At 38.7% G+C, this 17,647-nt stretch overlaps 1 protein-coding gene across 1 annotated transcript in view; it reads left to right on the top strand.

The window, feature by feature from the left end:
* The first annotated feature begins 671 nt into the window (after positions 1-671).
* The window catches only part of LOC124286253 (MFS-type transporter SLC18B1-like), a 32,712-nt gene continuing 15,736 nt past the window's right edge, over positions 672-17,647 (top strand). The window contains exons 1-5 of the mRNA XM_046722598.1: positions 672-801; positions 9,405-9,726; positions 13,353-13,448; positions 14,916-14,989; positions 16,580-16,727. Of these exons, the coding sequence (XP_046578554.1) occupies positions 9,490-9,726; positions 13,353-13,448; positions 14,916-14,989; positions 16,580-16,727 (555 nt within the window). The 5' untranslated portion in view covers positions 672-801; positions 9,405-9,489. The remainder of the gene's footprint in view (positions 802-9,404; positions 9,727-13,352; positions 13,449-14,915; positions 14,990-16,579; positions 16,728-17,647) is intronic.

Raw genomic sequence — 17,647 nt, forward strand, 5'->3', positions numbered from 1 at the left:
AACCAACAACCTGTAATGTTTGATTTATATATTTGAATATAATGATATAAGTCTGCTGAAATATAATGCCAAATTAAATACAAGAGTGTTGTTTGTTGTGCTAATTGGCCCACACTGCGGCCAGAAACAACCATGGGAAATGTTATTTACAAGATAATGTAAGAATGAGACAACAAACCTTAGCATAACCACTGGCCAGATATCATAACTGGTAGGGCTGGGGCTGGTAACCCGTTACCCGGGACGGGTGGGTAATGAGTAGGACCCGGGTATCCGTCTCAATACCCGGACCCGTTATGATCGTGTGACTAATAGATTAAACAATGTAATATGTTATTCTTTCATGATTAAAAGGCTGGAATTGTCATTGTAGATTTAGACATTACAGTGACTTCTTTTGAATATAATGTATGGTAAAGATATTGCAAATCTCAGCCTCGGAGCTGAAGAATAAAATTGCCATTTCTTACAAATTTGATGTCAGGGATTAACATAACGGCTATCCAGGTAGGGTAGGATAATAGTGGGTGGGGTATCCAGGTAGAAAATTTGGACCCGTCCAAGCACTAAAAACCGGTTATAAATATGGTCTCTGGCACAGCTATTTCACAATAAGGGAACATCGCAAGGGGGGTAACTCTAGATTCCAAACTAGCCCAGATTCAGAAGGCATTTCGGCTCCTCTTGCTCGTGTGTTGTGCAATTTTCTGGAGGTGCAGTGATGTGTGTATGTGACATGTATAAATCCCTTGCAAGATAGCAGCCTTGCACAGTGGCCATGTGACGTTATGGAAAGCTCAGGTGAGTTTGTGTTGACATCGCAACCAACCCGGGTGTTCGTTGGTCAGGCGTTATTGACTTGCTATGAGGCTGACAGACACCTGATAACTGTTTGGCACGGGTGCAAAAACTGGTTGTAGCTCTGTCGTCAGCTATAAGTAAGACGACCCGTCACGTGTTTTATCATTAGTCTATATCTAGGTTGGCGACTTATTGAGGGGCATGTAGAAGTTGTAGTACTAAGCAAGCACAAGATAGAATGAGTGATAGCCAGTATTCAATTGGTTGGTTTTTTTATTAATTTGTCCGACTTTAGTTGATAAAGAGAGAGTTTGTCAACTTGTGTGCATTCTATCTTGCCAAGTGCACTTCCTAATGATTAACTAATGAATTTTACACTTTAATATACAGACATTGTTACACGAGTGTGTCAAGTGTAATAATTTCTTTATTATCCATTTTATTCATCTACATTTGTGCAGTAGAACACGGTGAGCAAGTGTGACGGCCCTCATCATTGACGTCACGTTCAATTGTTTAATGACGTCACAGACAATGAAATACAGAAACATTGATTGCTAGGCAAAAGTGATGTGTGTACATGTGATATATATGACACTGGTTATGTTTCACCATATGGGTAATAAAGAGATTATTATTATTATTGTATTTACCACAAAAAGCACCCTGGGATTTTATTTAAAAAACACTGACATTGAGCAGGGCGCTTATAACATTTACAACCATAAAAACATATGAATTCTATTTTCAGGAAGTAAGAAGTAGTGAGCGAACAGTGAAAATGTTGATCTGTTTAAAAAAAGGATTTATGTTTCCACCATTAGGGGTACTTACACACTGGTCACCTAAGAAGCTCAACATTAGAATTGGTTTATCAGCCTCAAGTTCTTTTCATGAGCAATTGGGCGGTGGGGTAGCCTAGTGGTTAAAGCGTTGGCTCGTCACGCCGAAGACCCGGGTTCGAATCCCCACATGGGTACAATGTGTGAAGCCCATTTCTGGTGTCCCCCGCCGTGATGTTGCTGGAATATTGCTAAAAGCGGCGTAAAACCAAACTCAGTCAGTCAGTTTCATGAGCAATTAGTAACATGTTAGGGTGGTCAATCTCAGTGACTTTGTTGATACATGTCCCACCTTAGGCAAGTGAGTTTGTTCAAAATTGCGTCTGTTCACCCAGCAGAAAATGGGTACCCGTTGGGATAAGTGATATGACTATTAACCTTCTAGCGCCTCACAGGCAGCTTGGGTTTTCCGGGGTAATATTACTAGTAATAATCAGATTGGGTACCCGTTGGGATAAGTGATGTGACTATTAACCTTCTAGCAGCTTGGGTTTTCTGGGGTAATATTACTAGTAATAATCAGATTGGGTACCCCTTGGGATAAGTGATGTGACTATTAACCCTCTAGCAACTTGGTGGTTATCCGGGTAATATTACTAATAATAATCAGACTGTTAGTGATATAAGCTTACAGTAAATGGAGTTTAGTGCTTGATAAATGAACTTATTATTACCATCATTATTATTATGTCCCAAATGTAGAGATCAATGCTGATGATGTCAATCACTAGATTATCCTGATTAATTATCTATAGACTGCCATCATGAAGCTTGAATAGTGAATATACAAACTGAAGGGTCTAGGAGTTGGTCGAAGATGTATATTGAAGCAGGATGCTTAATATAGCAAGTATGGTATTCAGTGAAAACACTTACCTAGTGAACAGTTTGATATAAAAAGTTTGTTTACTTAACAAATCACATGTTGGGATTGTTTGTACTGATCCATGAGATTGCAGTATTTCTAAAGATGAGCTTCCCTGGATATCAGCTGGGTTGATGTCAAACCCACTGAAATCAAATGTAAATTTTCGTGCTGGCTGGAGCAAGTTTATATTTGTTTTAGACAAATGGTGTGTTTGTATTTAGTATTTCAGGGGTAATACTATCTATTCAGAGGTATATAATCACGTTATATACCTTGATTTTCCAACAGGGTAATGGAGATAACTATATGGAACATTATCTCTAGCAATTAAAAGTAGAAACTTATCATCATCCAAAGTATGTTTCATTATAACTGTCCCCATCTTTCGGATCATATGTATATATAACAAAAACATTTTCCAAAACTTTTCAATATTGGCATGTTACCTAGTTCTGGACAGACCTTAACTGTTGTTCATATTGGCATGGATTATAGACATTATGTGTGTTTCAAACACTGCTTCTTTTCAGATTTATGGCATGTATTAAAAGAGATTCTCAAATGACTACAAAAAGACCACATTTAAGAGAATTCCTTGTTGGTAAACATTATGAAACAATATATATATATTGGATAAAATTCTGATAACGGGAAGGTACAGAATCGGTAAGGTGTTATTGACCACTTTTTCAAAAATATAAAACACCCTCAAAATATGAATGGTGAAATTTGTCTCACTGCTTCTTTTCCAGGTATAGATTTAGTGTATAATAAAGGGGCCAGTATTAACTGTGTATTACTGACAGAAAGACAATTTACAAAAGAAAATTGTTTTGATTGTTTTTTTACCCATATACACTTTATAAATTGCCAAAAATAATTAGTTTTAGTATATAAAAGGAATATTACTTTGACTGGTGTTTTTATTTTTTAATTTTTTCCCTCCTGCCGTTAGGTTTTCTGAGGACAAAAATCCGTAAAACAAGAAATAAAATTGGTCTGGCCTAAAGTTCAAAACTGTTAAATGTGTAGAGATTTTCGCAAGTACACTAGTTGTCAGCTTCCTCCTCATCCCCGTCTTCACTATCAGCATAAACCTCCACATCAGCAAGGATTTCAAGCGACTTACTCCCATTGTTAATACAGGTGCACTGGGTTGGAACGCATGCTCATAGGCATGAACACAAGAGGGGTTGTCGGACTGCTTCTGGAGCTGGGAGTCCATTCATCCAGTGAACAATCAGATCTCCTTCATCCCTTGTTTTCCAGCCTTGACCAATTAGGCTTGGAATATGTTACAAAGACTCCACTTCCAGATGAATGACTGGTAGCTGGAATGAGATATGTGTTTCTGAAGAGGGTCACGACAAGAAAGAAATGTGCCATATTACATTCTCACCAGGGACCTGTTTTGAACCATAGAGAACACAAGTAAAGGCTTTAAGCGTAGAAAACTTGAAACATTCAACTGTTTACAAAATGTATTCTGCAATTGTGAACATCCCTTCATGATTTTCAAGGAATGCAATTTGTAATGACCAGCAAAAGCACTAACAGTATCGCAGCCAGTGAAAGCATGGAGGCCTGGCAAAGCTTTAAGAAACTGAGTGAAGTTTGCAGAATATGCATAATGGCTGAAGCTGAGATAGCAGAAACTGTTTTCGCAATTAAGATATAAATAATAATAGTTTTGCATAAAAAATTTGGGTACATGTTTCTGATGACTTAATCTTTAACCCAGTCAGTTAGTTCAGTTTTTCAGTATTCCCCGGTGGGACCTGACCTCTGTAAGTGCTCACTCTATCACATACAGGACAATGTCAGCAAGTCATGGTTGTGTGGTGCCCCAGAGCACCTATTCTCTTTTGGGACCAAATCAGATAGTCATAAATGTGGTGGTGGCCCAGAGCACCTAGTCTGTCTCAGCTTGGCTAAGACTTCCATATTTTCTGTAAGAGACCTTGAAATGTATTATTTTAGTAAGTGTAGGTAAATCCATGAATAAGTCATGACCACGAACAGTCATAGTGACATAGTTACCAAGCTCGCCAAACTTATTTAATATGGCTGACAGCAAAGGTAGAACATGTTGGCCATGTTGTCATGGTACTTGTGTACTTGTGTGCCTGGAAACGTCTTCCATGATGTCTGTCAGAACATCTCGTATCATGTTGACTCAGAGAAATGGAACAGTGGAGATGTAACAGTTGAAGCATATACAAACTGGTCAACAATCTGTTTTAACAGTGCAGCCCCAGTGAGGTGAGGTGAAATTGGGTTTAACGTCATGCTTGAGAATATTTCGCTCATATGACGACATGCATGCGTGTGTATGTGTATGTGCGGCTGCTTGTACTAGCCCAGACTTACGCTGGTTTTATAGTGCTAGCCCACTGACATACCATGCCGCAGTGAAGCATGAATACCCCACTCAGACACATTATACTGACTCCGAGCCGACCAGTCCTTGTTATACCCATTAATGTCGAGCGCCAGGTAGGAACCAACAAGTACCATATTTAAACGTCTTTTGGTATGACGCGGTCGGGGATCGAACCTGCGACCTTCCACTCTCCAGGCGGACGCTCAAACCACTACACCATGGAGGCGGTCGCAGCCCCTGTGAACTCCAGCATGGGGAGCAGACAACACACGTACAGGGACGTCTAACACAGACACTGCACAAACACAACATACAACTGATATTCCCTCTGTGCATTTGTAGACCGAAACTTGCAGATTACCAAGCTCATTTGAAAATTGCTATTAATGGTTATTATTTTGATGAAGTGTGACTTGTTTGTAGACATCCACGTAATATGGCTTAACATTACAAACTGCCACACTGAACAGGGGTTGTCATGTGTTGGTTACCATGGTTACATAGTGAAAGATGTTGTTGCCATCAGACAGTCACACAAGACACATAACCAGTAACTGTAGGAGGAAAGCTTAGAGGGAGGCAGGTCTTAGGCCTTTAACCACCAAGGGACGTTGGGGTAACCTAGTGGTTAAAGCGTTCGCCGCTCACGCCAAAGGCCTGGGTTCGATTCCCCACATGGTTACAATGTGTGAAGCCCATTTCTGGTACCCCCGCCATGATATTGCTGGAATATTGCTAAAAGCGGTGTAAAACTAAATTCACTCCAAAAATTAACCAGCGCGATGAAATGCTAGAAATTATTACAAACTAAAAAACACAATCAGGGAATTCCATCATTCTCAGCTGTCATTATTTAGTAATTGAAGTAAGGTGTTTGCTCATCCTGTTGGAAGTCCAGGTTCGAATATCCACCTATGTACAATATGTGAAGCCCATTTCTGGAGTCCACAACTTCTATGTTCATTGAAGTGGCATTAAACCTTTATCGAGTATGTACATGAGGAAATGCGCAGTCTTGAACACTGGTGTTTGCTCATTTGCATCCCTTGGTTGCTAAGCTACACTGGTGGTTAATTTGAATCTGGGTCAAAATGTACTCATGGGTTTGACAAACATTTTCAAAATCAGGTCTGCTTCATGTTCGAAACTACAATTATAGTGTCGAAAAGAGGCTTCAAGATTAATTCATGCACCCATTTAAATATGTATACCTGTGTTACAAAATACTATATTCAGAATCAATGACGCCCAACTTGCCCCATTGTCAGTGATACCAGAAACACTGTTTGGTCCATGAGAGTTGACAACATCCAGTTGATCTACATAGCACTGCACTGAACTCAAAGAGCAATTATATCCTGGCGGAAATGAGAAATGTATATAACACGTCATTTGTTCCGCTGTGTTGCGTTATGTCAACACAGTTTGATATAGTATCACACCTGCTCACATATTGATGTTACCTGTGTAAGTATACCTGTGAAAAAATCATGACTCATGTTTACATGACCAAGCCATCAACATGTTTGTCTGAAACGGTTATTCAAGATAAACATTGGCCACAATTCTTTTTGTTTCAAGAATTACCCGTGAAGGTCCAGGTTAGAATTGATCTTCAGTAACCCATGCTTGTCTCTACCTGTGAAGGTCCAGGTTAGAATTGATCTTCAGTAACCCATGCTTGTCTCTACCTGTGAAGGTCCAGGTTAGAATTGATCTTCAGTAACCAATGCTTGTCGTAAGAGGTGACTAACGGGATCGAGTGGTCAGGCTCGCTGACTGGGTTGACACATGTCATCGTATCGCAATTTCGCAAATCGATGCTCATGCTGTTGATCCCTGGGTTGTCTGGTCCAGACTTGATTATTTACAGACCGCTGGAATATTGCTGAGTGCGGCGTAAAACTAAACTCACTCACCCTGACACATAAACTGACTTGCCCTGTTAGTTACATAATGAGCATGATTAATACATAATTACAAAGTGCCATTAAGATAGTGGTCAAATGTAACATATCGTGGTGGCTGAGCAGGTTAGGCAGCTGACTTTGTGTGCTGGCCATTAGGTGCCTGACTCTGAGGGTGTGGGTTCGAATCCCGGATGGGACTCAACCCAACAAAAGTACTAGAATCTGTACTTTACGAAGAAAGTGTAATCCCAAATATAACATGTTACTTGATTAATACAATATGTAGGATGGTGGAATAGGAGCGTTAAGTAGTTTCAGCAATATATTCATCGCGTCCACTGATGCATAACTTTAACTGCTCTAATTTAACACTGAAAGTATGAATACACTCTGTATTCTGCATTGTAGCTTCCCTTCCCAATAGAACCTCATAACTGCCAGGTATCACACGAGAGACCTATATTGTTGCAGTTTTGTACAGATGACGCTGCTGTGTTCAATTACATATTCACAAACAATCACTAGTCTCAAAGCCATGGATGTATTTAATTAATACATTATATTAGATTTCTGCTGTATATTACACCTGTGTAGATATTTCAAATGTTTGTAACATGACCATCGCTACAATGATATAAATGTTTATTACCTGTCAGAGATAGTCACAGGGCTTGGTTATGGGACATATATTGACTATCAATTCAGATATTGAAAGGAAATATTGTTTTGACATTTTGCTTTACCTGTAGATGTCAGTTTCAATTATGCTGTGAGTGTGTCCGCATGTACCGTTGAGACCAGATACTGACCCCTGTAATAACAGTGGTAGCCTGAACTGGAAGATACGAGTGGTTATGTCATCGTGACCTAGATTAACAGTACACTGTGGGATATCAAGACACCTATTATCTTGTTACTCATGGTATACAGTGTTCAATGCTGCGCTATCATCAGGATGATGTCTGGTAATACTTTCAAAGGATAATGTGACATTTTTATAGTGTAATGGTGGGGTAAGTTTCAAGTCACCATCTTTTCTACGAGATTTCAGGTGGGTTGGTCGTAAAACCCTCCCATTGGATGCCACATTAGCCCAACCAGGTGAGAATCTGTTATCAATATTAAGGCCCATTGAGAAAGATAGCTTGAACTTTTGACCATGTCATTCAAATGTCCTTTCTCCAATGCAGTAAGACATTTTACTACCTGCTGGCTTCAGAGTAGTGGTTTGAGTAGCCGACTATTTAATGGGTTGTAATTAAAGCCATAAGAATTGTCACCATCATAGCTGTGTATGTTGCTGTTTAGTGTTTACTCACGTTTCATTTACTTTGAGATTGATTGTTTTCTTTGGGTATTATATAGTGTTATTGTCCATTGACTTTGCAGACCAATGAAGGAAAACTGTTTTAGATGTAACTGCTCACAATGCTGTGTCAGGTGCAGTGTGCGAAAGAGTTTCCAAATTTTGTGAGCCAGTTGGGCTAGGTATGCCTGAATGTTACTGGCCAACAAAATAATTCACTAGCCCGAAATTTGAATGTAGACATGGGTTTCATCATTAAGCTGCTAATATGATGAACATTTTTATCAGATTATAATCTTGCATGATGACTTATCAGGATGGAGAGAGTGATATATTTACAAAATGACCCCATGAAAATTCACTAGATTTACTGGCCCGACTGGATTTTTACTAGCCACGGGTTGGCGGGCCAGTGACTATTTCCCACACTGGTCAGGTGACTACTATTTGTATCTATCCATGTGTTGTCATAATTACGTCACACACAGTTTCATACATGCCCAGAGCTGCAATACAATGAAGGAAAAGTGTTTTATAATAGATATAATTACTCACAATGCCGTGTCAGGTGATTTTTATTTGTATCTGTCCATGTGTTGCTATAATGACGTTACGCATGAGTGTTACGCATGACAGGTACACTGTAATATCTGTCTATGTTGCAGTACATGCAACAGCGCTGTGTTGGCACTGTGAGCTGACATAGAGTTTATGCGTGTGTGATGGATGCATTCCAGATTGATGGATATGACGAACTGCTTTATTTGGCCCAGGACATTTGCAGTATCTTGTATCATCTATAAGTTGAAATGCATGTATTAACTGAAGACATTAGTAGCTATAGCAACAAAAACATCTAGTCTCCATGTGTACCGCTGAGCAGTTATGATCGCCTGGAAATAATCATTTTATGAATATATGTTCATGTTGATATCGTTATAATATATTGATGATGATGATGATGATGTAATGAAGACAAACAGAATATTCCCCAATGACCTGATACTACAGTGTCCACAGAACATAGCTGTATAGATGTGAAGCACGTGAAATGATGCAATTAGATCTCGCCATTTCTTCATATTTGGTTATCATGTTTGGCATGCTGTTTGTGTCTCTCCCAAAGGTTTCTTAAATCGCTTTCCATAACGAAAAAAATAATTAGGGTTTCTGATTATTGGGGAATTTTTTAGGTAGCGAAGAGTGAGCCAAATGTTCATGGTCTCTAACCAGTGTTTTGCTTCATTGTTTTTGGTTGTTAAACAATATGATTCTATATGTATTATCTTTGCAGGTGCATCTAGATTTTCATCAAGGTAGTTCAAGAGGCTGATACTTCAACTGAAATTCTTCAACCATCTTCAGTAGATTCATAAATCATGGAAAAGGATTTGGAAGTGAATGAAAGGACCCCCATCCTCGCTGACTCAGTCACCTGCAATCTTGCCATTGTGGAAAAAAAGATTGCAAATCATGATGAAAACAGCAATGAAAAAGTAGACTTTTCATTTAAAAAATTGGATCATAAGAAGAAGTTGACATTTGTGACATTAGCGTTTGTAAACTTCTGTGCGTGCACTTGTTTCTCGCTACTGGCGCCATTCTTCCCAAGAGAGGTGAGTTCTAGTTCTACAAGGATATTATTTTCATATTTAATAAATATTAGTGAGTGATATTCAGGTAAATATCCAATCACAGTGATACAGTGATGGTTAAAATCAGTTTGGGATATTAATGCAATAGTTGCACCTGTCTCGTTATTACCTGTCCGCTCATACAGAACAGACTACCATGCACTCATTTTGATATTGTCACAAAGATGAACAAGTCAATCCCCAGTTACTGCAGCGTGCCTATGCTCTTGTAAGGAAGGTGCCTCTAATATACAATCAAACATATTTTCAGGAAAGACATCCGCATGTCTGTTGAAGCAAGTTGTATTTTGAATCAGAAAGTAAAGAATTATATTATAAACAGATGTGTGTTTTCAGTGTATATTCTCGGCCCAACAAAGTTTGCAGGGAATGTAGAACTGGGAGCTGTTTGTGACAACTCATTTCTAGAGCAGTTCTTGTACAATAGAACTGTGCAATGTTTCTTCACCAAATTTATCACATGCATAGATCTAGTGATAAACTTGTGCCTTATTATGATTTGGGATTTTTTATATCTGTCGTTTTTGAGGCCATGTGTCAACAACTTCAACTAGAAATGCTGACAATCTTGTTTGCAATGCTGATCTTGGAAAATGTACAATATTTCTTCTTCATAACTGGCACATGGATAGGTCTGTCGGTAAACTGGTGCCTTTTGATAAATAGTTTATTTTTCACAGACTCATGGCACCAACTTTTAAGCAGGCTTGAAAATCATACAGTATTTACTTACCAAAATTGATAAATTGATGGGTCTTATTGTTAATTATGTTCAGTAAGCTATAGTTTCTTGTTAGTACATAGGGGTGGTGGGGTAGCCTAGTGGTTAAAGCGTTGGCTCGTCACGCCGAAGACCCGGGTTCGATTCCCCACATGGGCACAATGTGTTAAGCCCATTTCTGGTGTCCCCGGCCGTGATATTGCTGGAATATTGCTAAAAGCGGCGTAAAACTAAACTCAGTCAGTCAGTCAGTGTTAGTACATACTTACAGCCCAGAGAAACACAGTTGTTCATCTTTAATATACACAAGAACATAGTGTCAAGTATGACTTCAGTATAAAGTTACTGCATGTTGTAGAAGGTGGTCAGATGCCACTTATTGTAGTGAGATTCTTTATATTGGAAATACAGTATTCTGAAGCTTTTGTCACAATTCAATAATTTGTTGCATCTGTTCATGTTTCATATACTCAATAATCTTCAATGAGAAACTATGCCTCACCACACAGAATGATAATATCAGCAGTAATATTGCAATGTTAGATTTTAACGAAACGATTCACCCAGGCTTTACATCAAATTCACCAATATTTGTCATGACACAACAGAGATCAGGTATTAAAAAGTGATGCTGCTCAGATTGTAATTATTCACAAACTGGGTCCATTGGCATTGATCAGTATTTTCATTTTCTGTGTGGGGAATTGTCCGAGTGGGGAATTGTCGGTGTGGGGAATTGTCTGTGTGGGGAATTGTCCGAGTGGGGAATTGTCGTGTGGGGAAATGTCTGTGTGGGGAATTGTCCGAGTGGGGAATTGTCGTGTGGGGAAATGTCTGTGTGGGGAATTGTCAGGACCCCCATTTTTTAAGTGTACTTCATCATTCAGTGTGTCCAGTATTTAAGCTGAAACATCTTACGGCCTTTAGTCAGACATTTTTGTTCCAAGTACAATGTGGGGTGGTGGGGTAGTCTAGTGGTTAAAGCATTGGCTCGTCACGCCGAAGACCCAGGTTTGAATCCCCACATGGGCACAATGAGTGAAGCCCATTTCTGGTGTCCCCCGCCGTGATATTGCTGGAGAAAGGCTAAAAGCGGCATAAAACCAAAGTCAGTCAGTCAGTCCAAGTACAATGAAAATTGCTACATGAACAGTTCATACTGAGTTTGACCTCAATCTAACAATCAGAACTTGCTCATGAAATTAGATAAAACTTTCAATATGGCCTCCATGGCAGACATACTGTAAAACAGGTTATTTTTTTAGTGTTTCTCATGTTTAGGGACCATTCATAATTTATGATTAGAGGGGTGGTGGTGGTGATGATTTTTATGAAGTTTCATGTATAATGGGAATACCCCCCACTAAAATTTATGTTCAAAGTAAGTGACCCCCCTACATGTCATGTACAAAATTAATGACCCTCCCCGTAGTGCATGTGTACATAATTGATGACCCACCCCCTACCTCCCCAGAACACAATGGGTGACACCCCTAGGTGTGCCTTTGTTAAAATAACTGTGCCCATGCCTTTGATGTTACAATTAAACCTAAAACATCACAACAATGCCAATTTATTTTTTTTAAATCAATAAATATCAAGTAAACCTGTAAACTTGACATTTTTCATTTAAAAATTATGGTGAGTATTGTTTGTTTAATTTTAGTCGTGCCACCAGGGCACTTTGAAAATATTTCATCCGTGCCATTTGAGCATTTATCATGCCACTGCATGCAAATTAAGCACAGTTTCGATCCCTGTATATGTATGTGTAATTCATAGTGGGGCCAAACACATGTTAGTGCTTGTCACTGCTTACCTACAGTAATGTATGGTATATTTCAACCCTTTTTTGCACTTTGCACTTTGATACCCAAGACGAAGACTCGAGTTCAATTCCCCACATGGATACAATGTGTGAAGCCCATTTCTGGTGCCCCTCGCCATGATATTGCTGGAATATTGCTAAAAGCAGCGTAAAACTAAACTCACTCACTCACTCACTCACTCACTCACTCACTCACTCACTCACTCAAGCTGTTCCAATCTGATTATGTATTGCTCTATGGCAACTATGAGTGAGTGAGTTCATATACAATAGTACATTTATTCTCACAGATTTTTGTTTAAATTTAATTACCTATTTAATTTGTGTTAACACATTTGTCCTCGTATTTATGCAGACAATATTTGACAACATTTTAAAGTCACCATGTTTAAAGTCAGCACTCAGACCTCCTTCTGAAACCTCCTTTCTTATTGTTTCAAAATGGGCATGTCATGCTGTTTAAAAAGTGTTAAATATTTTTTTCACTTTCTTACCACATGAAAAAACAACAATATCCAACAACTGAATAATAACCATTTGTCCTGTCCTTGTTTCTTTAAGTCTTTGAAGTGATGGAAGTCGGATGTTATTCCCCAGTTTGCTGATGCTGGTTAAATTTTCAAAGGCAATACTTATATGTCATCGTTTTGCAGAGGAGTCAATGACAAGAAAGGGAAAAAAGGGAAACCAAATCTGAGCAGGACTATTTTTTCATTCCCAAACACACAAAAAATATGCATAGATTGCATGAAACATCAAGGCAGACAGAATCGTTTCCAAGAACTCTGCACAAATTTCTAAAGATTTAAGTTTGAGGAGTATAATATAAATCTGAAATGTTTTTTTGGGTGTGTTTTTGTAACTACCAATCTGTCTACAGACCAGGATATAACAAAATCAGTGCTTGTAACCAATCAGGATTGAGTATTTCTAGTAGTTCCGCCTGTCACTCATATGCTCTGTGTAATGTTTCCTATGTTGTTTCTTCAGGTTCATGCCCAGGGGGCATCTCAAATGTTGTTATATTGTCTCTTGCAGGCTGAGTCCAAGGGGGCATCTCAAACTGTCGTTGGATTCATTTTCGGCTGCTTTGAATTTGTCATATTTGTGTCATCACCAATATTTGGAACATTTGTAAGTAGTACTTTGTTTTCATATCATCACAATTAGATATTAATTTATTCATAGACTGTTTTCCTGCACATGATAGAGTATTTTGGTTTGTAAAACTACAATGCAATCTAGAATAAGCGATAAGGGTTTTGTTTCACACAGTCTGCATTACTGATAATTTGCCTCATCTACCAGGATTACCTTCCACATGTTTATGTAATGCTACTTCTGTCTGAATGTTCAACAATCATTTCTCAGTAGGTAGGTAATATGATCGATTGTTCCAAGACTAATCAATAATTGTGAACATTGGTGTAGTTAGTGTTGTCGTGGACAACGGGGAGACTTCCATTGATATACAAATGCTTTATTATCAATATGAGCTCATTAATTTATAATCAAGAAGTTGTATATCCATAGAACTCTCAGCGATGTTCATTACACCAACTTGATAGGTTGATTGTACAGGGCATCTGATTAAATTATAAGAATTGTTACTGGTCAAAGGGAAATAACTCTGTGTTGAACAACCATGTACAGCTTGTTCAGCTTGACCTGAGCTACTCTACATATGCATGACCCGGGAGGTCAAACGGCACAAACGGCAGGTCGAGTTAACTTCATTAAATATGGGGAGCAGAGAATGTTATTAATGTTGCTGCTTGCTGCCGGATAGGAAACATTAAACCATCTGAAGCTTCTTTTTTAAGTTTAAAGAAAGTTAGGACATTGCTGGCGATTTCTCGACACTGAGATGTCAAAAGGCGACTTTGTCTCGGCTGTTTGGACATGTTGACAATCAACTGACAAAGATGCACCCCTTCACAATAATAGACCCAACCAGTTGTGACACGTAATGCATTAGTATTCACTTGATCAGGTCAAGCTGAACAAGCTGTAGATGGGGTGTGTTTTATATCAATGATCAAAGCCTCTCTTGTTATTGATGAAGTGCCTATTTTATCATTTATATCATATAAGGTGCTAAAATAGACTACTTAACATATTTTAGAAAACAAATTCTTTCATAATATTATTGCTACAGTAAATCTGTAATGCTATGACAGTACCTGAAGCAAGGGAAAGGATCAAGTGTTTCTTACTTCTTTTGAGTACTATATTTTGCCAATGTATTAAATTGGAAATAAAACTTTTAAATTTGTGTTATGTTGTAGTGAAAGATTGGGGTGAGAATTTGAATTGCAAATTACATTTAAATTTCAAATTTGATAGCTGTATTGGACAACCATGACATTTTTCATCTGTATTATATTTAGTTTATTTACTTTTTTCAGGATATACAAAATATTTTGACTGCTGCCTTTTATGGTTAAGAAATGACATTGACATTTTCTGAAACAATACATATTGTGATATTGTTTTGTGTTAATGCATCTTCAATTAAAAACTTAACTTAAACTTTTTACTGTATATAAGACGAACATTTCATCAATGCATATCCATTCTTTAATTGTTTTTGGTTTTCAGTTAACAAGATTAGGACCTAAGTTTGTGTTCATATCTGGAGTGTTTGTGTGCGGATCATGCAGTGTTCTATTTGGGTACGTCATTGTTTGAACTAACCAAGATCACGTGATAGCAGGTTTCCAAGGGGAGATAACTTTTGAGGTTTATATTCAGTTTGATAAATTGAGATCACTATTTTTTGTGAAATTCACTTCAAATTATCAGGTTAGTTCAAAAGCATGCTATCTATTTCAGTGTGATCTAAATCATTTGTTGTGGGTATTCTCAGCCCACTGTAGACAGTGTTCAGTTCCCCACATGGGTTCAGAATACAACCTGTAAACCCATATATAAAGTACTGTCAGAAATAGAAAAAAACTGGGTTTATATCTACAATTTAGGTAGTTAATATGTGAAAGTGTGAAATATCTGTTAAACTAAGTTCGGCCTAACTACAGTCTCAGTGGGAGGGAGATAGGAAGCGTAAAAGAAGGATTTTACTGAGGAGAGATGAGTCCAATGCGACTTATTTAGAACAGACCATGGCTTTGTGCAAATTAGTGTGCGATGATATTGTATTACAAAGGACACTTTTTAAATGATCATTTTGAAATTAGACTTAGCTTCATTATAAACAATAGCAGACGTAAAAAATAATAACTTTAATACTGAAACTATTAAGGATGTAGCTACCATGACGTCTCACTATCACTATAAAAAGAAACAGGTAGGAGGGGTCGTCTCAAAAGCAAAACCAGGACGGGTGTCGCAGATGGTGGTTGGGGTCGGGCTGGGGTACTGAGATATCAGCTAAGATAATCAATAGAGACATATTCAATACACATGAAAAAGCATAAAATATCTTTGAGATGACCCCTTGTACCGATGGGCAGCATGTGCATTTCATGCCAAGTGAGTCGACGGTCCGTCTTCATACCTGGCTGGGCGACCTAAGGGCGATGGAAATACAAATTGGTCCAGTCACTCCATGTGATAAACATTTCACAAGAAAAGCCTCAGATGTCTTTAATGATCAGGGGGCAGTGGGGTAGCCTAGTGGTTAAAGTGTTCACTCGTCTCGCCGAAGACCAGGGTTTGATTCCCCACATGAGTACAATGTGTGAAGCCCATTGCAGGAATATTGTTAAAAGTGGCGTAAAGCTAAACTCCTTCACTCACCTTAATGATCAGACCGCCTCCGTGGTGTAGTGGTTAAGGGTCCGCCCGGAGAGCGGAAGGTCGCGGGTTCGATCCCCTACCGCGTCATACCAAAAGACGTTAAAATATGGTACTTGTTGGTCCCTGCCTGGCGTTCGGCATTAATGAGTACAGCAAGGACTGGTTGGCTCGAAATCAGTATAATGTGTCTGAGTGGGGTATTCATGCTTCACTGCAGCATGGTATCTCAGTGGGCTAGCACTATAAAACCAGCTTCAGTCTGGGCTAGTACAAGCAGCCGCACACACACATACACACGCATGCACGTCGTCATATGAGCGAAATATTCTCAAGTACGACGTTAAACCCAATTTCACCTCACCTCACCTTAATGATCAGTGTAACTATTATTCTATGTGCCTGAGGGTGAAGAAAGGTTGTCATTGCTCCTGTTCCTTTCATACAAATATTTTGGTGTGACCCGTTACAATTATGACTCCTCAGTTGACTTACGTTCTGTGTTACAGGCTATTAGATCGATCACCCTCAGGAACCATCTTCATCGTCATGTGCTTCTTGTGCCGATCTGTAGAAGCCCTGGGTTGTTCCGCGTTTATCACAGCCAGCTTTGCAATAGTGGCCTACTCATTTCCTGACCATGTCACCACAGTTTTTGTAAGTATGCTGATATTATATGTAATGTACTTTTCAACAATTTTGTAATTGTATTACATAGCTTCTGTTAAGGTGCAGTAGAAGTACATAACATTTTGCTTCAACAGAAATTAGTTGTAAGGAATATATTACTGCCAAATGAAAGCAGTACTATGGAAGTCTCTATATTCAGATGCTTTTCAAGTCAGGTGTTATTTGGAATCTTCTTGTACAGCTATGAATGAATGCAGCATAGTACGCAGCCATCTGTAGGGCATTTAGACTACATATCTCAACACATGTTATATTTGGGATTACAGTTTCTCTGCAAAGTACAGATTCTAGTACTTTTGATGGGTTGAGTCCCATCCAGAGTTTGAACTCACAAGTCAATCGCCTAACCCACTCAGCCACTGAGAGGGTTAGGCGTGACTTTGTGTGCTGGTGATTTGGTGCCTGACTTAAAGCATATGGGTTCAAATCCCTGATGGACTCAACTCAACAAATTTACTAGAGCCTGTACTTTACTGAGAAAGTGTTGTCCCAGATATAACATGCAGGTGAAGATCATACCATTATTTGGATTGATTTTCGAGCCCAGTTAATTAATAATACAATTATTAATTGTATATCATTTCCTTTTTATTTGTTGGCTTCGCATTGAATTCATTTACATATTGATGTCTGGGATAGATTGTTGTTTCAATTTGCAAGTTAAAGTGTAAGGATACCATGGTTGCCATTAGCTACAGGGGGGGGCAGGAGGAGCAAGGCGAGTTTGGTTTTACGCAGCTTTTAGCAATAGTCCAGCAATATCACGGCAGGGGACACCAGACAGACTTCACATGCTGTACTGATGTGGGGAATCTGTTATGTGATAACAATCCCATAACAAGCATGCTGCATTTATTCAGTAATACCTGAAGACATGTTGTTGTTCT

The sequence above is a fragment of the Haliotis rubra genome, unplaced genomic scaffold (genome assembly GCF_003918875.1).
Source record: "Haliotis rubra isolate DU_JTF1 unplaced genomic scaffold, ASM391887v1 Scf38, whole genome shotgun sequence".
NCBI lineage: Eukaryota > Metazoa > Mollusca > Gastropoda > Lepetellida > Haliotidae > Haliotis > Haliotis rubra.